We start from the raw sequence: 25263 nt of genomic DNA, 5'->3' as shown, positions 1-25263 counted from the left end.
CACTTGAGGTAATTTACCAGTTAATCTGCCAACCAGCATGACTTTGAGATGGGTGAGGAAACCAGGGCACCTACAAACTACATACAACGTTGGAGTTTAGAATTGTACGTAACTTGCTAGAACTGTAAGACAGTAGCACTGCCTCCTAAACTACTGTGCTACCTTTAGAAAAGAAGAGGAAAAGTTGGAGGCGAAATTGCTTCCAGACTTTGATTCTTTGAATTACTTATGCACTTTTATTTTGGTACAGCTTTGCTTTATTCTTCTATTGCAAAAGAAGCTGATATAATTTTGTTTCAATAATGGTATAGTTTGAAATCAAGTTGTTGCAGCATTTTAGAGGATATATTTGACAGTTAAACTTGTATTCTAATCACTAAGCTGTTTCCATGTAATAATCCTGGCCCACATGGCAGCGTATGAATACATTGTCTGAAATTGTTCCCACTGCTATTTTAGCAGAGCTCTTTGTCTGTTTAATTTAAAGTTTTTTTTTTGGCTGAAGTTATTGTATGAAGTGAGGGTTTGCAGCAGCCTTCTGGTATTCCTCAGGATCCAGAAGTAACGTGACTTAGTTTTTCTCTGTGTATTGATGTTCCAGTACAGAAAGGTCTGACTTTCATGTGGAGATAATGTTTCCATTATGACACTTGCCAGCTTTGTTACTTAAATTGCAAGCCTTTTGATTTGTGGGTGAATTGGTGACCTGATGTGACCCAAGAAAGAAGGGGTTTTCAGCACTTGAACCAATCTGCTCCCTCATTTGCGGAAAGATGGATTGCCATTGGTTAATTGACCCTTGACATTAACCGTGTCTATTTCTTCACAGTCTTCGTGCCAGAAATAGAGAAGACCATGAAAAGGAACCGGCTTCCAAGCAGCAGCGATGATTCTGACGACAATGACAGTGAGTGTTTTGCTTTCTTACAGTGAAAGTGACATAGCTTCCAGGTTATGTCTAACACAGCATTTAAAACAAATGACACAGAGTAATTCAATGCTTGGCTCTTAGTCCAGAGCTCCTGAATAGTTATTAGGCTTGAATGCTTATCCACTATTGTGCCCAGTTATGGATATCTGATGACATCCAGCATTCACAGAAAATATTAAGCAGCTCTCTCATTGTATCAGTGAATAGGTAGTACTGACCCAAGAAGAGTAAAAAGATTTTAGATCTTTCCTTTTGCTATACTGAGTAATCTGACTTCAGCCAAGATAGATATTTGGATTCAAAGGTCAGCTTGTGTGCTTGGCATTAGTAGCCTACAACCCTACAGCATGAAAGTTGATTTTAGCAATTTCCAGTAATTTTTCACTCTTCTCCATCCTCTCCTTTTCCAGTTCCCATTCCGGCTCCGCTCATATCCCTTCTGTTCTCCTCTCCTGCCTATCACCTCCATTTGGTACCCCTCTTCCTTCCCTTTCTCCCATGGGTCCACTCTCCTTTCCTATCAGATTCCTGCTTCAGCCCTTTACCTTTCCCACCTGTCACCTCCCAGCTTCTCCTCTCATCCCCACCTTCCTTTCCCCTCACTTGACTTTATCTATCTCCTTCCAACTTGTACTCCTTCCACTCCCCCCACCTTGTTACTCAGGCTTCTTCCCCTTTACTTTCCAGTCCTGATAAAGGATCTTGGTCAAAAATGTTGACTCCTTATTCTTCTCCATAGATGCTGCCTGACCTGCTGAGTTCCCTCTGCATTTTTAGTATGTTACCCAGGGAATACATCCATGTCTTGATTGTGTTCTGCTTGAACTGGGCGCACAGATCTTTTAAGTTGTATTGTCTTTGCCTACACTGCTGCTTTGAGAATACTTGAGAAATAGTTGCAGTCTGTAGGACTATGTGCTTGGAGCTCGGAGAAAAGGGATGCAATTACAAAATAATTAATGTGTCTTCCAAAAGAGTGAATGAAATGTTTCTTGAAAGCATTTATGTTTGCTTATTTTTCCTCTTTTCCCTCTGTCCTCTTTTGTTGTCTTTTTTGTTAACCTCCGTTCTAATCGGCTGCATAACGGCGCGCAGCCTCTCCGGTGAATGATATCGATATTTGTAATTAGAATGCCATGCACAATTCTGATTTGATGGAGATTGACGTGAGAAGCACGGAGGAACATTTGGAGAAACTTCTGAAATGCCCAGTTCGCTGCCGCTGCTACTGTGCGATCGAGAATCTCCGGAGGGGAAGGCCCCAAATCCTCGGCTTTGCCTGTTGCTGGCTGCCGGGGCTGGGGTCGAAGCACTCAGCAGAGATGGTGCTCGATGTTGGAGGGCTGGTCGGAGGCTGGAAGTTTTCGGACGGACTCGGAGTTGGAGTGTGGTCAGGTGCTTCCAGGATGCTGCATCGGCAAGTTTGCGGCGCTGGAAGCTCATGGCAGGAAGAGGTTTCTTCCTTCTACCGTCTGCGTGAGATAATGGGACTTTCGAGAGACTTTGAGACTTTTTTTTACCGTATCCATGGTCTGTTCTCTATCAAATTACGGTATTGTTTGAACTGTTGTAACTATATGTTATAATTATGTGGTTTTTGTCAGTTTTTCAGTCTTGGTCTGTCTTGTGATTCTGTGATATCACACTGGAGGAACATTGTATCATTTCTTAATGCATGCATTACTAAATGACAAAGAGGACTGCGTGTCCTCATAATCTTTTTAAAAAAGTCATATAAGTATAACAATCCTCTTTGGTATTGAAATGTTCAGCTCTATTTTATGAATTTGAGTTGTCTGACTGAAGTAAATCATGAATTTCAGAATACTGGTCAGTGGGTCCTGTGGAATTTCCCATCTTTTCTCAACTAACACAATTGCTAATTTTTTTGCTGTAATTCTCAGAATGTACAGATGAATCGAAAAGAAGAAGTACTTTTCATTTAACCCCTTCACCTTTTACTCGGTTTAGCTCTGTTTTAAGTTGGTTTTCATTTCCTTTACTTGTGCAACAAAGCTGCTGTGATATTTTGTTCTGAGAATTCAGTGTTGTTGTGTAGTTGCCCTTTGTCCCCATAGGAACAAAATGAAATCAAACATTTCCATGAGTTTCATCATGTTAAAGTCGTAATTAACATCCTAAGGTAAAGATGTAAAAGGATTAAGCTGATTTGGTTAGGAAATGCATATTTAAACTCATTGTAAATTGTAATGTGCTTAAAGATGCTTTTTTTCTTGTATTGTTCTGATTTAATTATTCATCCCTCCTCCCCCTCTGAGGAGCGTTGGGGAGGAAAACAAATGTCGAGGATGTAGTTAAGTTGACCAACATTGTGTGCTCTGTTCTGATGTTTCTCGTCCTGTTTGAGTTTGATTATCTGCCTAACACATGTTACATCCATTAGCAACACACACAAAATGCTGGAAGAACTCAGCAGCCCAGGCATTGTCTATTGGAAAGGAGTAAAAAGTCAATGTTTCAGGCCGAGACCCTTCATCAGGACTGTTGAAGGATCTCAACCTGAAACATCGATTCTAACTATTTTCCATAGATGCTGCCTGGCCTGCTGAGTTCCTCCAGCATTTTGTGTGTATTGCTTTGGATTTCCAATATCTTCAGAATTTCTCATCTATGTATTATATCCATTACTCTTACCTTCTGATGAGATGTTCATTTAATGTTTATAACTGTAATAAGAAAATCTTGACAACCCATGGGCAGATTAGTATTTTAACACAATTAATATGTAGTTGAAAACTGTTGCAAGGAATTCAGACTAGAAATCTTCAAATGTAAAGATGTTGGATCTTGAAGTGCTCTGGGGGACACCTTTGGCATATGATATGATTCAGTATAATGATTTTTTTTTCATGAGGAGGGCAAATGATCTAACAAAGCACAGCACAGCACTAATAAAGTTTGACAGCTTGTCCCTGAAAACAGGACATTTCAGAGGCAGTAAAAGTGCTGCTTCTGATCAGAATTATTGTATGACAAATCACTGTGCCACAAAAGATCACTTGTCCTATTTGTGACTGATCAGATTACTCTTCGTAGAAGAGACAGAAATGCTGTTCATTCTTTTTTTAGGTCATTCAACTTCCTGGTCTCAGCATTCCAAATCACAGCACAGGAGAAACTCAACTTCAAGGCACAAGGACCGAAAACCATCTGAGGTATTGTCCTGTTCCTGTTGTCTGAAACACTTCCTTCTAATTTTACTTTACTGAAAATGCTAGTTTTTATGTTGGTATTTAGAATCACCTGGACAATGGCCAGTTTTTAGTCTTGTCCTGTGTGAACTGTGGCAGTGAATGCCAATGGATTGGATGCCATTATAGCTGATCTTGGTTAGTGATGATCAATTTAAGGTGATCAGAATATTGAATATCAACTAATTTTTCTCATATCTGGCATAGAACCTTAAAATCAATGATAGAACCCATTGCCAAGGCCATCAATTTGATGTAGAGTGAACCTCACATGGCTTTGAGATGAAGTCAATTTCTGAACTTTATGATTCAGGTCGAACCAATATCCAAGTGTACTTATGGCTGAAATGTTAGGTCATTAATGCTGAGGCCATCTTCAAGATTTTCATTGTTGTTATATTACATTAAAAATTAGGCACTTTTTGGCCTTTACAAGTTAATTTTTTTTCTGTGAATTGTTTGAATATTCTGTGGATGTGACCATGTACCTTTTGTTGATAATCTGTCCTTTTTAAGGCCTTGAGACCAGTTATTATCATCTGTATTTCCACATGCTCCCATCCATTTTTGTATTTTATCACATCTAGCTTTAAAAATCTAATTCACAACTGCCATGAAAGGTTAAATTCATGATATTTTGAAAAATAAAGAACAATTTAGTGTAAGGCTTTTTCAAAACAGCTCAGTGATCAAATAACTTTTTTATTTTCACAGATGAATTATTTTCTCTCTGGGAAGAAAAATATAATCACTAACATATCATTCAATACCAACCACTGTAATTCTGTTAGGGTGATTTTATTTTGCATGAAAGGTAGCTGGATATTTATTGAGTATTTCATTCTTCGTACCACAGTTTAATATCATATAATTTTCTGAGTGTATTGTGTTATAACAACTATCTGCATGTAGCTGGCACAGTACCAATGAAAGCTGTATCCTCAGCTCTGGATTCCCCCAAGGATCTGCCTTGTCAACATTCTTTGCTTCATCTATGCAACACTCCTGAATGATACCATCCATAGCTACTGGACCAGCTTCCACCTGTTTACTGATTACACTCAGCTCCACTCCACCATGTCTTTTGACCTCTCTGCTGTTTCTATGCTGTCAAGTTGACTGTCTCCCTTAATGTTTTCATGAGTCTCAACTTACCTGAGATGAGCATTCTTGTGTTCAAAGGTTTCAAAGGTACATTTAATGTCAGAGAAATGTATGCAATATACATCCTGAAATGCTTTTTCTTCGCAACCATCCATGAAAGCGGAGGAGTGTCCCAAAGAATGAATGACAGTTAAATGTTAGAACCCCAAAGTCCCCACCCCAGCTCCCCTCCCTCCCGCGTGTAAGCGGCAGCAAGCACAATCCCCCCTCCCCTCACCGGCAAAAAAAAATGCATTGTTACCCGCACCGAGCACTCAAGCGTGAGCAAAACAACAGCAACACACAGACTTGCAGTTACCCCAAAGACTACATTGTTCACCCGGCATTTGACATACCACAGGCTCTCTCTCTTCCTAATAGGGAGAAAGAGATGCCTCCGTTTTACAGTGAGAGTGGAGGCATAGCAAACAACTTGCTGGTTTATGATGTTAAAAGTTCATCGTGTTGCTTTTTCTGAGCTCTATGCCCAAAGATCTCAGGTCTCTGGGCACCCAGCCAAAGATCTTCCAGCTCCCACGACACACTGGTCTGGGACACCGACCTTCAATCTGCCTGTCTCCAGAACCCCGAAATCCTAGGCCTCCAAAGGCGAGCCGAAATCTTAGGCCGCAGCCTTGGCGTGCCGAACAACGGCGAGTTATGAATCCTGGAGAGCGGGTCCCATTCCTGCAAAAAACCATAGTCAGCATGTAACTCGAGGTCAGGGTCTTCAAAAGAACCCGGAAAGGGAAAAATAGAGATATTAAAGATGGAAACAGAGCTGTTTCCGAAGATGCAAGCAAAGGAGTCGTCGTTAGGCACCATTAATTCTCCTAAGCTCCTCCTTCTATCTGAAACAAAAGCTCAAAATCTATTGAAATTAAAACTGTTTTCCCATCCAAGCATAGATTTGGTGGGAGTATAACACTGAAGGTGGGAATTGATATGATTGGCAAAAGGACAGGCCATTGGAAACGCAAGAGGAAGTTACCATGGTTAACACTGTGTAATCTACCTGGGATGACTTTGCTGGGACCAGGTAGTTGCTAGTTTCATGACTAGCTTTTAAACACTTTGGATCAATAATTAAAGACGGTCACCGTTTAGCGCCATCATCACTTCACTTTGCCTCCAATTGTCGCCCTGTTTGGCTTAGGTGTGACTCCATTTTTACCAATGGGAATGTTTCGTTGCTAGTTGTTGCAGTAGCCAGGGGCAATTAAAGCTGGATAATAGATATTACCGTAGCCAGCAATGTTGTGTCCCAATGTTCTGTCTACTTCAGTAGACAGAAGCTGTTATTCCAGTGATTTGCCCCAACTCTTTCTCCCCCTTTTCCAAACAAGACCCTGCAAAATACTTGAGTCATGTTTTAGACTGGGTTTCAAACTCTGAATTGATTCCATCCTATTTCATCACTGCTCTTTTATTCCCTGTTATGCCTAAACCATCAACCTAATTTTAATTGCCTCCAGTCTGGATTATTCCCTTCTGGTGCTGAATTTATCCATTTTACCTATCACATTGAGCCATTGTATCAATATTTTAAATATAAAATATTCTGTGTTGTTTTCTGAACCAGCCCTCTACAACCTACTTTATTTTAAAGATTTTACGGGCAGGTCTGTCGACCAGTGAATTTGAGGTGGATGTGGCTTATGACCCAGAACAGCTCGTGTTGTACAGCAAAGTCATGAGCAGAGGAAACAGTCGACCTCAGTATCAACTCTTCTCTGTAAAAGCAGAGTAACTTCTTTAGAAAAGAGAAGAATAGGTGCATGTAAATTCAGTCCACCACAAATCATAAAATTTGACTGAAGTTATGCAATTGGCTGTCTATGGTGTTGCAGGATATTTAGTGTTTCTTGCATTTAAGTAGTTTCTCATTGCCCTATTGAATTTTGAATCTGGCAGCTCACTGTTGCTGTTAAGCATAGTTTTGCCAATATCTCCTTGATGTTAACGCTACAGTTTATTGGTTTGGATATTGTCTAGGGTGCATTTTCGTTCAATTTTAAATGGCCTTAAGACAACGTACAAGCAGGGTGAGACACCTTTCGAATAATGGGCAGTAGAGCTTTTCTGATGATCTGAAATGAGCAGTGTGGTACTTAGTGTACTGCAAAGGAAACAAAAATCCTCGATTGATTCGTGTTCCCTATGAACTGATTTTAGCCAGTGCTCTGATCGAGGGATTAGTCTTCCATTCCTCGTCACTACCCTGTCACTTTGGCTAAAAATGGGCTGTTTTTGATTTGGACTCATTGCGAATGGGGATGATGAACGGGTTCATCATTCTATCTATAAGCTTGATATATTTAAATAGTCTGAAGCATTGACTGTCCAGCCAAACTGGATGTCTGCTTGAGCACAATATTGGACAATTTCAAATGCCAGTGGAGTTGTACCCCAATAAGAGTCAACAATGTCAAGAGAGGAAATGTAGGGGTGGGTGGTTGGTGTGAGAACGAGGTGGGGGAAATGATAATAGTTGTTTTATTGGATATTGGTATCCACTCCACAGTGTAATTTGTATTTTGTATTTCAGGTCTACAGAACAGACTTGATAACTGCAATGAAACTACATGATTCATACCAGCTGAATTCAGATGAATATTACATTCTGGCTGATTCGTGGAGACAAGAATGGGAAAAGGGAGTTCAAGTACCTGTTAGCCCTGAATCAGTGCCACAAGCAAGTGTCAGGTATTGGAGAGGAGAAATGTTGTCTTTTATATTGTTTAGTTTTGTATTCTTAATTTGAGCCATGTAGCACTTTCTGATCATTCCTCATTTCAGGCTGGTTATGTTTTTGGCATACAGTTGTTGCTGTGTGAAAGGGTAATTGCTGGCTGTGACGAATTTCCTTCTGCATTGCATTTACAGTCTTAGAGTCATAGAATGCCACTGCACAGAAGCTGGCCCTATAGCCTATTTAGTTCATGCTGAACCATTATTCTGCCTATTCCCATCGACCTGAACCTGGACCATAACCCTCCATACCCCTCCCACCATGTACCTATTCAAACTTCTCTTAAGTGTTGAAATCAAACCTGCATACACCAATTGCGCTGGCAACTCACTCGCCACATTCACTGGCCTCTGGGTGAAGAGGTTCCTCTCATGATCCCCTTAAACATTTGACCTTTCACCCTTACCCCATGACCTCTGGTTGTAGTCCCACCCAACCTCAGTGGGAAAAACCTGCTTGCATTTACCTATCTATACCGCTCATAATTTTGCATACTTCTATCAAATCTCCCCTCTGTCTTCTGTATTCTAATGAATAAAGTCCTAACCTATTTAACCTTTCCCTATAACTCAGGTCCTCAAGTCCCAGCAACATCCTTGTAAATTTTCTGTGCATTCTTTCAATCTTATTTACATACATCGTTCCTGTAGGTAAGTGACCAAAACTACACATAATTATCCAAATTAGGCCTCACCAATGTCTTGTACATTTTCAACATAACATCCCAACTCCTGTGCTCTATATATTGAGGCCAAAAACTTTCGTTATGAACCTATTTATCTGTAACGCCACTTTTAAGGAATTATGGATCTGTATTCCCAAATCCCTCTGTTATACCACATTCCTCAGTGCCCTACCATGTAAGGCCTTACTTGTTTGGTACTCCCAAAGTGTAACACCTCACACTTGCCTGCATTAAATGCCTCCTGCCATTTTTCAGCCCATTTTTCCAGCTAGTCTAGTTCCTGATTGTAAGCTTTGATGGTCTTCCTTGCTGTCAACTACGCCCTCGATTGGTGTCATCTGAAAATTTGCTGATCCAGTTAATCACATTATCGTCCAGATCATGGATATAGATGGCAAACAACAACGGACCTAACACCAGTCCCTGCGGTACACCACAGCCACAGGCCTCCAGTCAGAGAAGCAACCATTTACTACCACTCCGGCTTCTTCAGCAAAGCCAGTGTCTAATCCAATTTGCTACCTCATCTCGAATGCCAAACAACTAAACCATCTTGACCAACCTCCTGATGCTGAGGCCATGCCAAAGGCCTTGCTAAAGTATATATAGGCATCATCTACTGCCTTGCCTTCACCAACTTTCCTGTTAACTTCCTTGAAAAACTCTTTAAGATTGGTTAAACGTGACCTACCATCTATGAAGCCATGTTGACTACCCTTAATCATTTTCTGTTTATCCAAATACCTGTACATCTGGTCCCTTAGAATATCTTATAATAACTTTCCCACTGCTGATGTCACGCTCACTGGCCTAAAATTTCCTGGCTTATTCTTGGTGTCTTTCTTAAACAATGGAACAATGTTAGCTATCCTCCAAACGTCCAGCACCTCAACTGTGGCAAAGGATGTTTTAGATATCTCTGCTAGTGCCCCAGCAATTTTTGCACTTGCCTGTCACTTAGGTCCGAAGGAACACCCTGTTAGGCCCTGGGGATTTATCCACCCTAATTTGTCTCAAGACAGTAAACACCTCCTCTGTAATCTGTAGATCCATGACCTCGCTGCTGCTTTGCCTCACTTTTGTAGACTCTGTGTCTGTCTCCTGAGTAAATACTGATGCAAAAGTGTCCGTTTAGGATCTTTCCCCATCTCTTTCAGCTCTACGTATAGATTACTACTTTGATCTTCTTACTATCCTTTTGCTCTTAATATGTCTGTAGAAGCCCTTAGGATTCTCTTTCACCTTGTCTGCTAGAGCAACCTCATGCCTTCTTTTAGCTCTCATGATTTCTTTCTCAAGTGTTCTCTTTCATTTCTTCTACTCCTTAAGTACATCTTTTGTTCCTATTCTGCCTATATCTGCTATACACCTTTTTTGTTAACCAGGGCCTCAGTATCTCCAGAAAACCAAGGTTCTCTAAACCTGTTGTCCTTACCTTTTGTTCTTACAGGAACATAAAAATTCTGTTCTCTTAAAATTTCACTTACCAAGTACATCTTTGCCAGAAAACAGCCTGTCCCAAACCACATTTGCTAGATCCTTTCTGATACCATCAAAGTTGGCTTTTCTTCAATTTAGAATCTCAACCCCTGGATCAGATCTACCCTTTTCCATAATTACCTTGAAACTAATGGCTTTATGACTGCCAGATGCAATGTTCTGCACAAATGTCACCTGCCCTGTCTCATTCCCTAATAGCAGACCCAGTATCACACAGTCTCTCATTCGGACTTCTACATACTGATTAAGGAAACTTTCCTGAACACATTTGACAAACTTGTTCCCATCCAGCCCTTTTACAGTATGGGAGTCCCAGTCAATATGTGGAAAGTTAAAATCTCCTACTGTCACAACGCTATGCTTCTTGCAACAGTCTCTGATATCTCTATAAATTTGCTCCTCTAAATCCTGCAGACTGTTGGGTTGTCTATAATATAATCTCAATAACGTTGTCATACCCTTCTTATTCCTTGGTTCTACCCATAAAGCCTCACTAGATGAGTTCTCCTGTCTGTCCTATGTGAACACTGTAGTGACATTTTCCCTGACTAGTAATGCCACCCTTTCCCCTTTAATCCCTCTCACTCCATCACTTCTAAAACAATGAAACACAGGCACATTGAGCTGCTAGTCCTGTCCCTCTAGCATCGAAATCTCAGTCATGGCTACTATGTCATAATTCCATGTGTTGATCCGTACCCAAAGTTCAGCCATCTTTCCTACAATACTACTTGCATTGAAATATTACCCAACTCAGAACATTAGCCCCACCATACTCAACCTTTTAATGCCTGACTTTGTATATAGGCTTAACAACATCTTTCTCCACAACCAGTCCACTATCTGCTCTGGCACTCTGGTTCCCATCCTCCTGCAAATCTAGATTAACCCTCTGCACCCCCCCCCCACCCATACCCATGCAGTACTAGCAAATCTTCCAGCTTGGATATAGGTCCCCTTCCAGTTCAGATGCAAATTGTCCCTTCTGTACTGATCCCACCTTCCTTTGAAGAAGCATAATGATCTAAGAATCTGAAGCTCTTCCTCTTGCACCATCTCTTTAGCCATATGTAAAACTGTATAATCTTCTTATTTTTGGCCTCACTAGAACGTGGTACAAATCCTGGAGGGCCTGTCCTTTAACTTAGTATCTAACCCCCTGAACTCACTTAGCAGGACCTCGTCACCTCATCTACCCATGTCTTTGATACCACTGTGGACCACGACTTCTGGCTGCTCACCCTCTCACTTAAGAATGCAGTGGAGTCGATTAGAGATATCCCTGACCCTGGCACCCTGGAGGCAACATCCCATCCGGAAATCTCATTCTCGATAACACAACCTCCCTTTCTGTTCCCTTAACCAGTCACTATCCCTATCACTACAGGCTTACCTGCCAAAATTTCACCTGCAAATGTGTGAGATTCAAATTGCCAATTACTTTGATTACCAGGTGACTAGCACTCTAATGTTTTTACAAACATATCGCCAGCAATATCCTGTTGCAGCCAAAGTGTGAACATGAATAATATAAAGACTGTCAGAATAGGATAAATGTCTAGTGCCTTGTAAAACTATTCAGCCTCCAACTGTTTGTTCACATAAATAAGTATTACAACCAGGGATTTTGATCAATTTAACTGAGAAGTTTTATTTGTGAATCGCATGCTCCTCTTTCACAGTAGAACTCAGCAGTGTGCTTTGGGACAGAGGCTAGCATTTTTTTTATCCAGGATCTCTCTGTATTTAGCAGCATTCATCTTCACATCAGTCCTGACCAGATTTCCAGTCCTTGCTGCTGAAAACCTGACCCATATCAATAATCCATTCCAAAAAAAGGTTGGGTATCCTTGCATAGCCTCTTTTACAAGTGCCTTTCTTCTCTGGCAACTAAGTTTAGAGGGGTAGCCTGACTTGGGCCATGTGCCTGTGGTTTTATATTTTTTCCACTTTTTCACAATGTACTGCACTGAGCTCCAAGGTGTGTTCAATGCTTTTGAGATGGACTTCTAACCTTCCCCCAGTTTGTGCTTCTCTATTATCATGTCCTTAACTTGTCTTGAATGCTCTTTTGTCTTCACTTTGATTTGGTCTGTTGAAAATCTACCGTCTGTTGGACCTTGCAGAGAGAGGGGTATTTATTTTTATGATTTCATCGAAAACAGGTGATCCTCCAACTTTGTACATCAACAAACTGGGTGAGTCGGTAAGGAAGTATATAGGATCGTACTGAGGAAAGTTAGTGTAGTAATTACAAAGAGGATGAATACTTTTTCAGCCTCACAATTTTGGTTTTTAATTTTTAGTGACAGGTTTTGGAATTTTTCTTTGATTTGACATGATGATCAATGTTTCATAGATCAGTTCAAGATATTCCTACTTCAATATATTTTGAGTTCAGGAAATGGAACAGTAAAATGTGAAATAGTTGTGGGGGCTGAATACTTTTTCAAGGCACTGTAATAGTGCCTCATTCACATTTAATAATATGTTCAATAATATCACCACTGTTAAGTGCTTGGCACTAGAATAAAATTGCAAAAGCAAAATGTTTGGATGTTTTGATTTGGACCTTGGCCACATTATTTCATACTTTTACTGAGTAACTAGTGACATGCTCTTTGCCATTAGCAGTTCCCTTCAGATTAGGAAAACAATGGGATTTGCAGAGTTAAAGTGCAGTTTTTCTCTGAACTGTGATATAATTATCAGCATGGAGATGTAAAACAGCACATCAGCAGCCCAGTTCTTAAGGTCACCAATTCTGGTTTGATGCATTACTGGAAGTTTAAGTATGTAACATATAGCCATTTCTAGTATTATTATGATTAATAGAGACAGGAGGGGTTGCAAAGTTTAACACTTTTGAAAGCTCTTTTGTTCTTTCTCTTTTTTGCTTAATTCCTAGAAACTCTAGGATGGTTACAAGCGTATTTGTGATCCTCTTTCTTAATGTGCAAGTTTCTGATGTTTCGAAATTGTAAAAGCTAAATATTACTTGCACAATATGATGGCTTGCCAGGTGACCAGCAGTCATGTGCATGCTGAGCTGGGTATATAGGTGGGAAGGCTGGATACATTTCATTTTCTGCAATGCATATGTGAATCCATTTGTTCTTTAAGGAATTTACAGCCCTCCAGAACTATTTTCACATTCTATTGTTTCACTTTCTTAATTTAAAATATATTGAAGTAGGATTATTTTGAGCTAATATCCAAAACATTGTGCATCATGTCAAATTAAAGAACGATTCCGAAACCTATCAACAATTTACTAAAGATGAAAAACCAAAATTGTGAAGCTGAAAAAGTATTCATCCCTTTTGTAATACTTCTCTGCTATTCTTCTGCTTAGAATTTGGAGCTAACTGAACCATGTGTGGAAGAGCCACAATTAACTCCCAAGTTCCCCGATTTAAAGTCCCAATAAATAATCTTTCTTCAAGTAATATACATAATTATGGTCTTTGTTTCAAACTACAGTATTTGTGGCAAAATATTTATCAGGTTGTCATGTTAACTTACACTCTTGAAGCAAAGGTGCTTTCATTTGCTGTTAGCTCTTCAGAAATGGTACATCATGGAAATAGTTGCATATATAGCCTATTCCTTATAATCTTGATTGCAGTTTGCACAATACTTAATGACTTGCCAGGTCACCAGCAGTCACTTGTGGGCCAAGCCAGGTGTATGAGTAGGAAGGTGTGATGGCTGGACAGATTTCATTTTCTACAACACAAATGTGAATCCATTTGTTCTTAAAGGAACTTACCTAGCCCACAAATATGCTGCCATTGTGGGGTTTGAATTTGTAATTTTAGTTCGCTTTAGCACTCACTGAGATTCTGACATAGTATCTTTTTCCGCTTGGTTTACCCTTGGCGAGGATCAATCACTGTCAGATGTTACTTTGACACTTGGTTCCTGGGTATTTAGCTTATTTTGCAACAGACCTTCACAGAATGTGATCTGTCTCCATGCTACAGCCACTGTTAATATTTCAATCTGTTTGTCTTACCATTCTCTTTACACTGTACAGCTCTATGGGACAGTCCTTGTATTCCCCATTGGACCACAGTCCGAGCATATTCATCAGGAGCTTCCATTCTTACTGCTATGTTGTTTACTCTGAAGTTCCTAAGGATCTGTCATTGCTCCCTTTCCTCAATCACCTACTGGTCCCTGGTAATATTATCTACCAGGTGTAAGTAGACTGGCGACTCCTATTGTTGCAACCCTTGTACTCTTATGTGCATCACTGATGTTGCCGCCTTTTCATCATCCAACTTTTCAGGTTTCCTATACTATGTCCTCTTATCTTCAATATAATATTCCTCTGACTGAGCCATTCTTCTTGATTATCCCTTTCAGTCCATAGCCGAATTTCCAACTTCCATTCCTCTTTTCCTGAGTTAAAGTACAGCTTCTATCCTGTTGATATCAGACTGTTGGACGTCTTTTATGATAAGATGGACTGGACCTCACAATCTCTCTAGTTATGATCTTTCACCTTTATTGTTTACCTGCACTGCACTCTCCATGTAGCTTTTGCACTTTATTCTGCATTGTTATTGTTTTACCTTGTTCTGCCTCAAAGCACTGTGACTAATCCTGTAAGAACAATATGCAGGATAAGTTTTTTTTCACTGTATCTTGGTACATGTGACACTAATAAACCAATACCAATACTCTAACCCCACAACTCATCCAGGCGATCTCTCTAATTTTGATTCACCTTTGTCAGCTGTGCCATCTGCTGCCTAGACCCGAACTGCAATAACATCATTTCTGCCTTTCCCTTTATCTGTTAAGGTCCTCCTCATTTGCCAGTTCCTTATTCATAAATGGCTTTTTTTTTCATTGGAAGACATCATTGGAGCTACTAGCAATCAGATCTTGTATAGGGATCAATTTAGATAGTCAATTTGTATACAGTGCTTTCTTGACAAGCATTAGATTAAGTATCAGATAGTTTAGTTTGGATGTTATTCAATGAGGAGCAACTGAAGACCCATGAAGTAGGGAGAACATGAGTATGAAATGTTCTGTAACACATACAAAATGCTGGGGGAACTCAGCAGACCAGACAGCGTCAATTGCAAAGAGTACAGTCAACGTTTCAGGCTGAGATCCTTCAGCAGGACTGGAGAAAAAAAGATGAGGAGTAGAGTTAAAAGGTGGGTGGAAGGGAGGGAGAAACACAAGGTGATAGGTGATACTGGTGGGGTGGGGGGGGTGAAGAAATAAAGAGCTGGGAAGTTGATTGGTGAAAAAGATACAGGGCTGGAGAAGGGGGAGTCTGATGAGAGAGGACAGAAGGCCATGGATGAAAGAGAAGGGGCGAGGAGCAGAGGGAGGCAATGGGCAGGTAAGAAGAAAAGGTGAGAGAGGAAATAGGGGATGGGGAATGGTGAAAGAAATCTTTTCAATGATTTCCAAGTTCCCTGGCCCCCATCATCTTATTTTGACTATGGCTGTCCAGTTCTTATACACCTCCATCCGCCACCAGGAAGGCCAAAAAGCTCTATGTTTTTTTCTGGACATCAGACCCAACCGGTTCCCCTCCACCACCACTCTCCTCCGCCTAGCAGAACTTGTCCTCTTCCGAAATAATTTCTCCTTTGGATCCTCTCACTTTTTTCAAACAAAAGTTGTCGCCATGTGCACTTGTATGGGTCCTAGCTATGCCTGTCTGTTTGTCGGCTATGTTCCAAGACTACACTGGTGGCCGTCCCGCACTTTTTGTGCGACGACTGCATTGATGTTGCTTCCTGCACCCATGCGGAACTTGTTGACTTCATCCATTTTGACTCCAGCTTCTACCCTGCCCTCAATTTTACTTGGTCCATTTCTGACACCTCCCTCCCCTTACTCGACCTCTCTGTCTCTATCTCTGGAGACAGCATATTGACTGATGTCTATTATAAACCCACAAACTCTCACAGCTACCTGGACTGTACCTCCTTCCACCCTGTTACTTGTAAAAACACCATCCCCTCCTCTCAATTCCTCCGTGTCCGCCACATTTGCTCTCAGGGTGAGGCTCTTCATGCCAGAGTCAAGGAGATGTCCTTCTTTTTCAAAGGAAGGGACTTCCCTTCCTCCATCATCAACGCTGCCCTCAACTGCATTTCTTCCATGTCACACATGTCTGCTCTCACCCCATCCTACAACCACTCTACCAGGGATAGGGTTCCTCTTGTCCTCACCTACCATCCCAGCAGCCTCTGTGTCCAACACATAATTCTCCACAACTTCCGCCATCTCCAGTGGGATCCCACCACCAAGCACATCTTTCCCATTGCTTTCTGCTCCCTGTGCAACTTCCTTGTACATTCATCCCTCCCCATTGATCTCCCTCCTAGCGCTTCTCCTTGCAAACAGAACAAGTGCTACACCTCCTCTCTCATAACTATTCAGGGCCCCAAACAGTCCTTCCAGGTGAGCCTGTTGGGGTCATGTACTGTATCCGGTGCTCCTGGTGTGGCCTCCTGTATATCGATGAGGCTTGACATAGATTGCGAGACTGCTTTGCTGAGCAACTATGCTCCGTCACCAGAAAAAGTGGAGTCTCCCAGTGGCCACCCACCTTAGTTTCACTTCTAATTCCCATTCCAATATGTCTAACCATGGCCACCTCCACCGTCGTGATGAGGCCACTCACAGGTTGGAGGAACAACACCTTGTATTCTGTCTGGGTAGCCTCCTGATGGCATGAACATCGATTTCTTGAACTTCTGGTAATGGCCTCCCCCTCCTCCCCTTCCCCCTACCTCCACTGTTCAGCCAAGGTGGCACGCAGAGGGTGAGAAACGTTGTCCAGAATTGCCGGGGTTTTTCAGAAGGTCCTTTTGTTCTACCACAGCCTCCAGTATGAAACACTCTGGTTTCCTTGGCTGCATAAGTCTAGGGGAGACAACTTCTGGCCCTGCCAAACTTATGAGATTGAGGTGTGCTTGATCTCATCTCAAATCTTGGTTGTGTGGATACTGTGTCACTCGCTACCCTGTTGCAAATTAATGCCACGAAATAACAGACAGAACACTGCATACGACTAAAGGAATTATATTTATAAATCTTAACCAAAGGGTTAGTAAAGAATAACCAAAAGGAAAGGACCCATTCTAATTAAACCATCAAATGTGGACAAGTTGGAGCTCATCTTGAACTTCTTTGTCACACATGCAGTGGGCCCTCTGTCAACGTGAAAGCACACACCACCTTCCGAACGTCGCTTGCAGTTCATTTTGAACAACCGGATCTCCCAGTGGATCATATGCTATGACCGGTTCTCTCCAGCGTCTTCTCCCTTCCATCTCCTCTCGAACAAAAGCCCCAAGCCCAACCTTAGTGTCCCTCACCAGAGAAACCTCCCCTTAATCCAACCATCCTAATTGGATGACACACATTTCTCCTCACTCTTATCTTCAACAGTAACCCAAACGAGCGTGAAAACAGAACAGACTGCTCTTACAGAGGTGCCAGAATGAAATGCATACAGCATAACAGTAAAAATATGAACCAGGGCATTACAAGCACGTCCAGTTTGACTCCTAATAACAGAGCCAGCCTTTCTAATCAGTTTATTCAGTCATCTACATTGATGCCATTGCCCTAGAACACCTCCACATCGAAGATTGTACTGGCAACAGCAGACTGGTAGAACATGTGAAGTGTTCCTAGTCAGGGGGATGGATAATAAGCTGACATTAATAAGCATCATATCAGTAAAATAATTGATAAATGTAAGGGAACATTAAATATTTTCAGGTGACTGTAGGTGTTGTTGGGGTGCTACATAAAAATCTTTGGCCATTTATATAATTAAATCTGTTCTTGATTATGGCTGTGTGGCTTATGGATCAGTTTCATTTTCAACATTAAAATGTTCAGATGTTGTAAAAACTCGGGCTTTGAGATTGCATTGTGGTGCAGTAAGATCATCCTCTGTTTCGGCTTTACTGGTTGAAATAGGACAATTACCCTAAAAATTGCGGAGGTTGAAGTTGATGTTGAACACGGTTTGGTTTTGAGTGGGCAGAGCAATGATCACCCTGTCAAAACTGTTGACTGAGGACTGTTGGGAGAGAGGAGCGTTTTTAGTTTTGGATGGTTGGGTTCTTTTCACGCTAAGAATATGGGCTTGTTGAATTGTACTGTAACTTCCTCAGTAACCCCACCTTGGTTTTTTCCAATGACTTTAGTTGATATTGGGTTACATGATTTAATGCAGTCTAAGGATCCTGAAATGCCGGAGAGTCTGTTGGTTCATCAATATGTTAAGGAAAATTATTATAATATGTTAACCATTCTTACAGACGGATCAAAAGATAATGAATATCTCGGGCTTGCAGCTGGGTACAGATATCGATCATAACCGACGTTTTCATCATCGGGCTCCATCCCTGATGATGGTGGAGTTTGTCATCGAAGTGTGGGTTATAATTTCCAACAAGATAAAAGGAATAATTAAGTTTTCCTTATACCTTGTTGAAAAACATCACTCTGGGTTGTGTAGGTTTTGTCATCATTATAAGACCATAACACCATAAGACAAAGGAGCAGAAGTTGGCCATTCGGCCCATCGAGTCTGCTCCGCCATTTTATCATGAGCTGATCCATTCTCCCATTTAGTCCCACTCCCCCGCCTTCTCTATAAAACAGCTGAACACATTCTATTACAACGTGAAGCATATAAGGTTGAAAGAAATCAAATGCAGGCTTCAGTATAATTTTTGGGTATTGATAGTTTTCATTTAAAAACTTTACTATGTTATGGAAGTGACTTTAATTCACAGTATTGTCTTTCATTATTTACAATCTATAGGGCTTTTTAGGGTAATTTAGTTTTCATTTGATAAAGAACTGGTAGGGATTTTATTTCCTAATCTCCACACCACACGCCAATCCAGCTGGTGGCTGTGATGCGCTTTTAAGTTGGACTGCCAATCGCCATTAAAAGTCAGAAGAAGAAGAAGACAAAGTAAAGTGTGTGATTGTAGAGTTGAGGTTTTGGCTCCAGCGGCTTCAGTGAAAGGGCACTGTTCAGGAGAACTAAGGTTTTATTTTTACCATTCATGCTTAGTATGTGATTCAATGGAGGTAGGATAATAGTTTGGGCAGTGGAATGCTGCTTGTGCAAGATGTGGGGAGTCAGGGAACCTCACAGTTTCCCTGATTTACATCTGTGGGAAGTTCATCCAACTGCAGCTCCTGTCGGGGCAGGCAGAGGGACTGGAGCTGGATTTAGATGTATCCAGGGCCATTGGTGGCGCTGAGAAACTCATAGATGAAACTTTTATTGAGGTGGTCATACCCAAGGTACAGACTTCAGATAGATGGATATCCACCAAGGAAAGCAGGGCGAGCGAGCAGCCAGTGCATTCCCCTCACTAACGGATGTATCCCCTTGGATAGTATTAAGTGGGGGGGGTGCTCTTTCAGGGGCTAGCAGCAATACTCAGATCCCTGACACTGCGACTGGCTCTGAGGCTTAGAGAGGAAGGGTGTACTCAGACAGTGTGAGAGTGATAGGAGACTCAATAGTGAGGAAAATGGACAAGGGTTTCTGTGGCCACAGAAGAGACACCAGGCTGGTGTGTTGTCTCTTGGATGCTAGGGTCAAAGGTATCTTTGAGCGGCTGCAGGAAATTCTCGAGGATGAGGGTGAACAGCCAAAGATCATTGTATGTGTTGTTACAAATGACATGGGTAGTACAAGGGTTGAAGTCCTGAAGAATGAGTATGGGGAGTTGGATCAGAAGTTAAGAGGCACCTCAAGGGTAGTGATTTCTTGAAGTGAGGTGAGAACTAAAAGGCCATACCAAATGAATTCATGACTGAGAAACTGGTGCAAGGGGCAGAGATATTGACCTCTTGGACCAATGGCGTCTTTTTTGTGGTAGAGACAATCGAGAGGGATGAAGTGCACACGACTAATTAGCACGCTAGTTGGAAACAGCTGATTAACAGTTTCCTGTCCCGATAAAGTGGCAGTATCCCAAAATAAATGAAGGGAATCCAACTATTTTCTTGATTGGTTTTTATTCTTTAAGAGTTGTCTCCAATAAGCGACTGTCCCAATTAACTGGAGTTCCTTATTGTAATTTATAGTTTTTTATGTATTGCACTATACAGCTATTGCAAAACAACAAATTTCATGACATATGCCTGTGATACTATATCTGATTCTGACTAATAAGGGAGAACATAACAGTAGTACTTAAGAGATGCCATTCTTAGGGGATCGTCCAATGAGACCATGAGGGTAGAACTTAGAAAGAAGAAGCGAGGGTCACTAGTGGGGCTGTATTATAGTCATTGGGAACTTGAGGGGCAAGTGTTTCAAGCAATTGTTCAGAAATGTAAGAATAATAGGGTTGTGTTAGTGGGAGATTTTTTATTTTCCTGGTATTAACTGAGCAACCCAGAATGTTAAGGACACGAATGGTGTGGAATTGTGAAATGTGTCCAGGAGAGTGTCCTGTGTCAGTATATAGAGGCAGGGTAGAATACTAGAGCTGCTCTTGGGGAATGAGGCAGGGCAAGTAATTGAGGTGGCAGTCAGGAAGCTTTGACTCTATTGATCATAATTCTCTTAGTTTTAAGATAGATTAAATTTTAAAACTTAGTTTGAAGATAAGGATAGATGAACAGGTTAGGATCCTAAACTGGAGCAAGACTAATTTTGGGGGAATTAAGACAGAATCTAGCAAAGATTGATTGGGTGAGCCTTTTTGAAAGCCAAGTGGCAGGTTTTTAAGAGTGAGATATTAAGAGTCCAACAGCAACATGCTATTGTTAGTGTGAAGGGCAAACCCTGGCTGATGAGATATATTGAGGCTCTAATCAAGATAAAGAAAATATTCATTGAGTCTAGGATTATGTAATGAGGACAGAGGGGACATCTTTGAAAGGATATGGGGCCCTGTATTGGACTTCCTTACTGGGTGAGGACTGAGGTTTTTTGGTGCAGTGCATCTCTACTGTGTATGTTTACTTTTGCCTTTATATTCTTCTCCCTTTTGCTGCTCAATATTTAATTAGATTTTGTTAAGGTCATGGTTTTTGTAGATGTGCTTTTTTTTTGTTTTTTTGTTTGTAATAGGAAGAGTGCAGACAATATGAAGATTTTACCAGGACTAACGGGCTTGAGAAGTTGGTCTGGATAGTTCTTTATTCCTTGGAATGTAGGCAAATGAGGGGTGATATAGAAATGTTTAAAATTGTGAGAAGTACAGATAAAGATAGCCGTTAACAGTGTTTGGAGTCCAGAACTTGGGGGCATGTATCTAGGGTGAGAGGGGAAGGATTTAAAAGGGACCTGAGAGGCATATTTTTACACAGTGGAGTGAGTTGCCAGTTTTGATGAAGGGTCTTGACCTGAAAGGTCAACTGTTTACACTTTTCCATAGATGCTGCCTGGCCTGCTGAGTTCCTCCAGCATTTTGTGTGTGCTGCCAGAAGAAGTGGTTGAGGGAGGTACAATAATGTCATTTAAGAAGCACTTGAATAGGTTCATGGAAGAATGTTGCTTGGTAGGCTGTGGGCTAAATGCAGAAAGTGAGGACTAGCTGAGTGGACACTGTTGCGTGGACTTGTTGGGTCAAAGGGCCTGGATCTGTGCTGTTTTGCTCGGTGATTCTATGACCCAATCCGAAACAAAAGCATTTGTTGAATTGGCATCCGGTGTTTGTTGAAATGCTAAAGTGAGAGATGGATCCTTAATTTTCAGATTTAATGGGTCAAACGGACCTTCAGATGAATAAAAGGAAAACTAGGAGAATTAACCATATAACAATTACAGCACGGAAACAGGCCATCTCGGCCCTTCTAGTCCGTGCCGAACTCTTACTCTCACCTAGTCCCACCGACCTGCACTCAGCCCATAACCCTCCATTCCTTTTCTGTCCATATATCTATCCAATATAACTTTAAATGACAACATCGAACCTGCCTCAACCACTTCTGGAAGCTCGTTCCACACAGCTACCACTCTCTGAGTAAAGAAATTCCCCCTCATGTTACCCCTAAACTTTTGCCCTTTAACTCTCAACTCATGTCCTCTTGTTTGAATCTCCCCCACTCTCAATGGAAAAAGCCTATCCACGTCATTCTATCTATCCCCCTCATAATTTTAAATACCTCTATCAAGTCCCACCTCAACCTTCTACGCTCCGAAGAATAAAGACCCAACTTGTTCAGTCTTTCTCTGTAACTTAGGAAATGAAACCCAGGCAACATTTTAGTAAATCTTCTCTGTACTCTCTCAATTTTGTTGACATCTTTCCTATAATTCGGTGACCAGAACTGTACACAATACTCCAAATTTGGCCTTACCAATGCCTTGTACAATTTCAACATTACATCCCAACTCCTATATTCAGTGCTCTGATTTATAAAGGCCAGCTTACCAAAAGCTCTCTTCACCACCCTATCCACATGAGATTCCACATTCAGGGAACTATGCACCATTATTCTTAGATCCCTCTGTTCTACTGCATTCTTCAATGCCCTACCATTTACTATGTATGTCCTATTTTGAGTAGTCCTACCAAAACGTAGCACATCACATTTATCAGCATTAAACTCCATCTGCTATCTTTCAGCCCACTCTTCTAACTGGCCTAAATCTCTCTGCAAGTTTTGAAAACCTACTTCATTATCCACAACTCCACCTATCTTAGTATCATCTGCATACTTACTAATCCAATTTACCACCCCATCATCCAGATCATTAATATATATGACAAACAACATTGGACTCAGCACAGATCCCTGAGGCACACCACTAGACACTGGCCTGCAATCTGACAAACAGTTATCCACCACTGCTCTCTGGCGTCTCCCATCCAGCCACTGCTGAATCCATTTTACCACTTCAATATTAATACCTAACGATTGAACTTTCCTAACCAACCTTCCGTGCGGAACCTTGTCAAAGGCCTTACTGAAGTCCATATAGACAACATCCACCGCTTTGCCGAAATGTCCAATGTTGATGCATCTGGAAAAACTGTGTCACGCTCTCCTCTTTTGGGGTCGTTTGTGTTTGGAGAACCCCTTCCTTGGAATTTAAAATGCGCTTGTGTTTTCCCAATCAGTTTAAACAATATATTTCATAAAAGTGTCTGATATTTCACAGTTTCATTGCTTGAACTCAAAAGTTAGTTCCCCTAACAACTGCGCCCCACCCTGCTCACCATGTTAGACCTTCCTAAGTCTCAGAAAGATGACTTCAGTGGCCATATTATAGTCTTTCCTAAAAAAAACTTGTAAAACCTATGTGTATATCCAGACTGTGCTAAGATGTTACTGTGTTGAATAACTCCGTCAGGACATGCAGTCATTTCAAAGGCAATAGAAATCAATCTAATTTTAAGAATTCTAAATGCTATGTAATCCTAATCATGAGAGGGTATATATCACCCTCCAGAAAGATATAGAGGTGCCAAAAATGCTGTTAGTTTTCTGTTTGCCACAGAGACCTCAGAAAACACATATCCAACTGCAGTCAGACAATTTGAGGGAGAGTTGCTGTCAAGTAATTACTGTGCAGCTTGCTTGTGGTTTCCGCCAGTAAATGTGGAGATGATCAGTTGGCATGTCACTTCATAGCCTAAGAATGCACTGAAGAAGTTGATGGATGAATGCAAATTAGAGGTTCAAAGTCAAGGGATAATATTTTAAGTAATTTCTGGAAATTGGACGGAAGGTTTACACATGGCACTAAATTTAAAAAATACCCAGATGAAGCATTATGGAATGACAATTGGGGTAAATTATTGTTTTAAACAAGCTTGGATTTGGCTAATACTCTGCCAGAGTACCACTACTGTTTCCTGCGTCATGTGGAATTCTCACTTGCACATTTCAGTCCGTCAGTTATCAGCAAAGTTACACACTTGATTTAACACAGCTGGGAGAGTCTGAGCTGAGTTCACACCCAAATTTTGCTCAGACTGGGACATTCCAAGTTGTCTTTTGAGCTTGTGTTCTAAAAATTAAGTAGATACTAAAAAAACAACATGATTTGCCAAACTCACAGCTCAGTTTCCCCCTTGCTAGTTCTGTAAGGCAGGGTAGAGAAATTTCCATTTTAGTGGAGATTTTTATTGATACTGATGGACTTTCTGTGCTCTATATATCCCAGCGGACCATCTACTCCATTGAAACTCGAATTATTGCTGGCTATTTTAACCTCTTCCCAGCATTGCCTCAGAAACTTCATCCGCGTGCACATTCTTGGCTGTTTAGTACATCCTGCCTTCTCCCCCCCGCCGTTTTCTGGTGATGTTAATCCAGTAAAAGTGGATGTAACTTAGTTAATTGCACTAAATAATCCAAGAAGGGAATTACTTCTATCCATTTTTTAAAATAATTAGTTTTGTCTGCAGTTTCATTGCTGATAAAAGTAGGTACCGTACTGTACTAAGGTGAGAGTAAGGTTTGTTTATGTGTGTGTGTGTGAGCATGAGAAACTGAACTGCAATAACTATCAGCTTTTAAAATGCTAAACTTCTGATCAATTACTGTTGCAGATTCAACTCTAAATCAACAGAGATCAAGGTTTCATAAATTTGTAACCTACCCCACTTCATATTTTTTTCTAATACTTTTATGTTTTATGTAGAAAGCTTGGCTGTACTGTCATGTTGTATTGCCTTGTGTCCTGTCGTATTCTGCTTTCTTGTGGGGAGCTTTGTTATGCAGCCTGCTTTTAACTTTTTGTCAATGCAGCTAGTAAGTTGGCCTTATTAAGGCTTCATTGCAACTTAGGTCAAGACTGGACGCTAGCCAGGTAGCAATGAGTATATGTAACAAAAAAAAACACGCATTTGGAACAACTGTTTACTTCTCACTATTAAGGGTCATTTATAAACAAGTTGTCAAGTTTCTACATTTCCAGAAATTACTTAGAATCTGATTTATTTTTAGCATCTTATTTACATGCAACACATACAAAATGCTGGAGGAACTCAGTGGGTCAGGCAGCATCTGTGGAAATGAATGTTGACGTTTTGGGCCAAGCCCCTTCATC

The 25263-nt window shown here is 41.0% G+C and overlaps 1 protein-coding gene across 1 annotated transcript in view; it reads left to right on the top strand.

Moving 5' to 3' along the window:
- Nucleotides 1–25263, top strand: part of LOC134345653 (protein Jade-1-like) — a 160737-nt gene that overhangs the window by 92128 nt on the left and 43346 nt on the right. The window contains 3 exon segments of the mRNA XM_063046662.1: nucleotides 830–907; nucleotides 4022–4107; nucleotides 7835–7992. Of these exon segments, the coding sequence (XP_062902732.1) occupies nucleotides 856–907; nucleotides 4022–4107; nucleotides 7835–7992 (296 nt within the window). The 5' untranslated portion in view covers nucleotides 830–855.

This window comes from Mobula hypostoma, chromosome 4 (assembly GCF_963921235.1).
Source record: "Mobula hypostoma chromosome 4, sMobHyp1.1, whole genome shotgun sequence".
In the NCBI taxonomy this organism is placed as follows: domain Eukaryota; kingdom Metazoa; phylum Chordata; class Chondrichthyes; order Myliobatiformes; family Myliobatidae; genus Mobula; species Mobula hypostoma.
The sequence above is the reverse complement of the archived record's forward strand: the minus strand, read 5'-3'. Positions and strand labels throughout refer to the sequence as shown.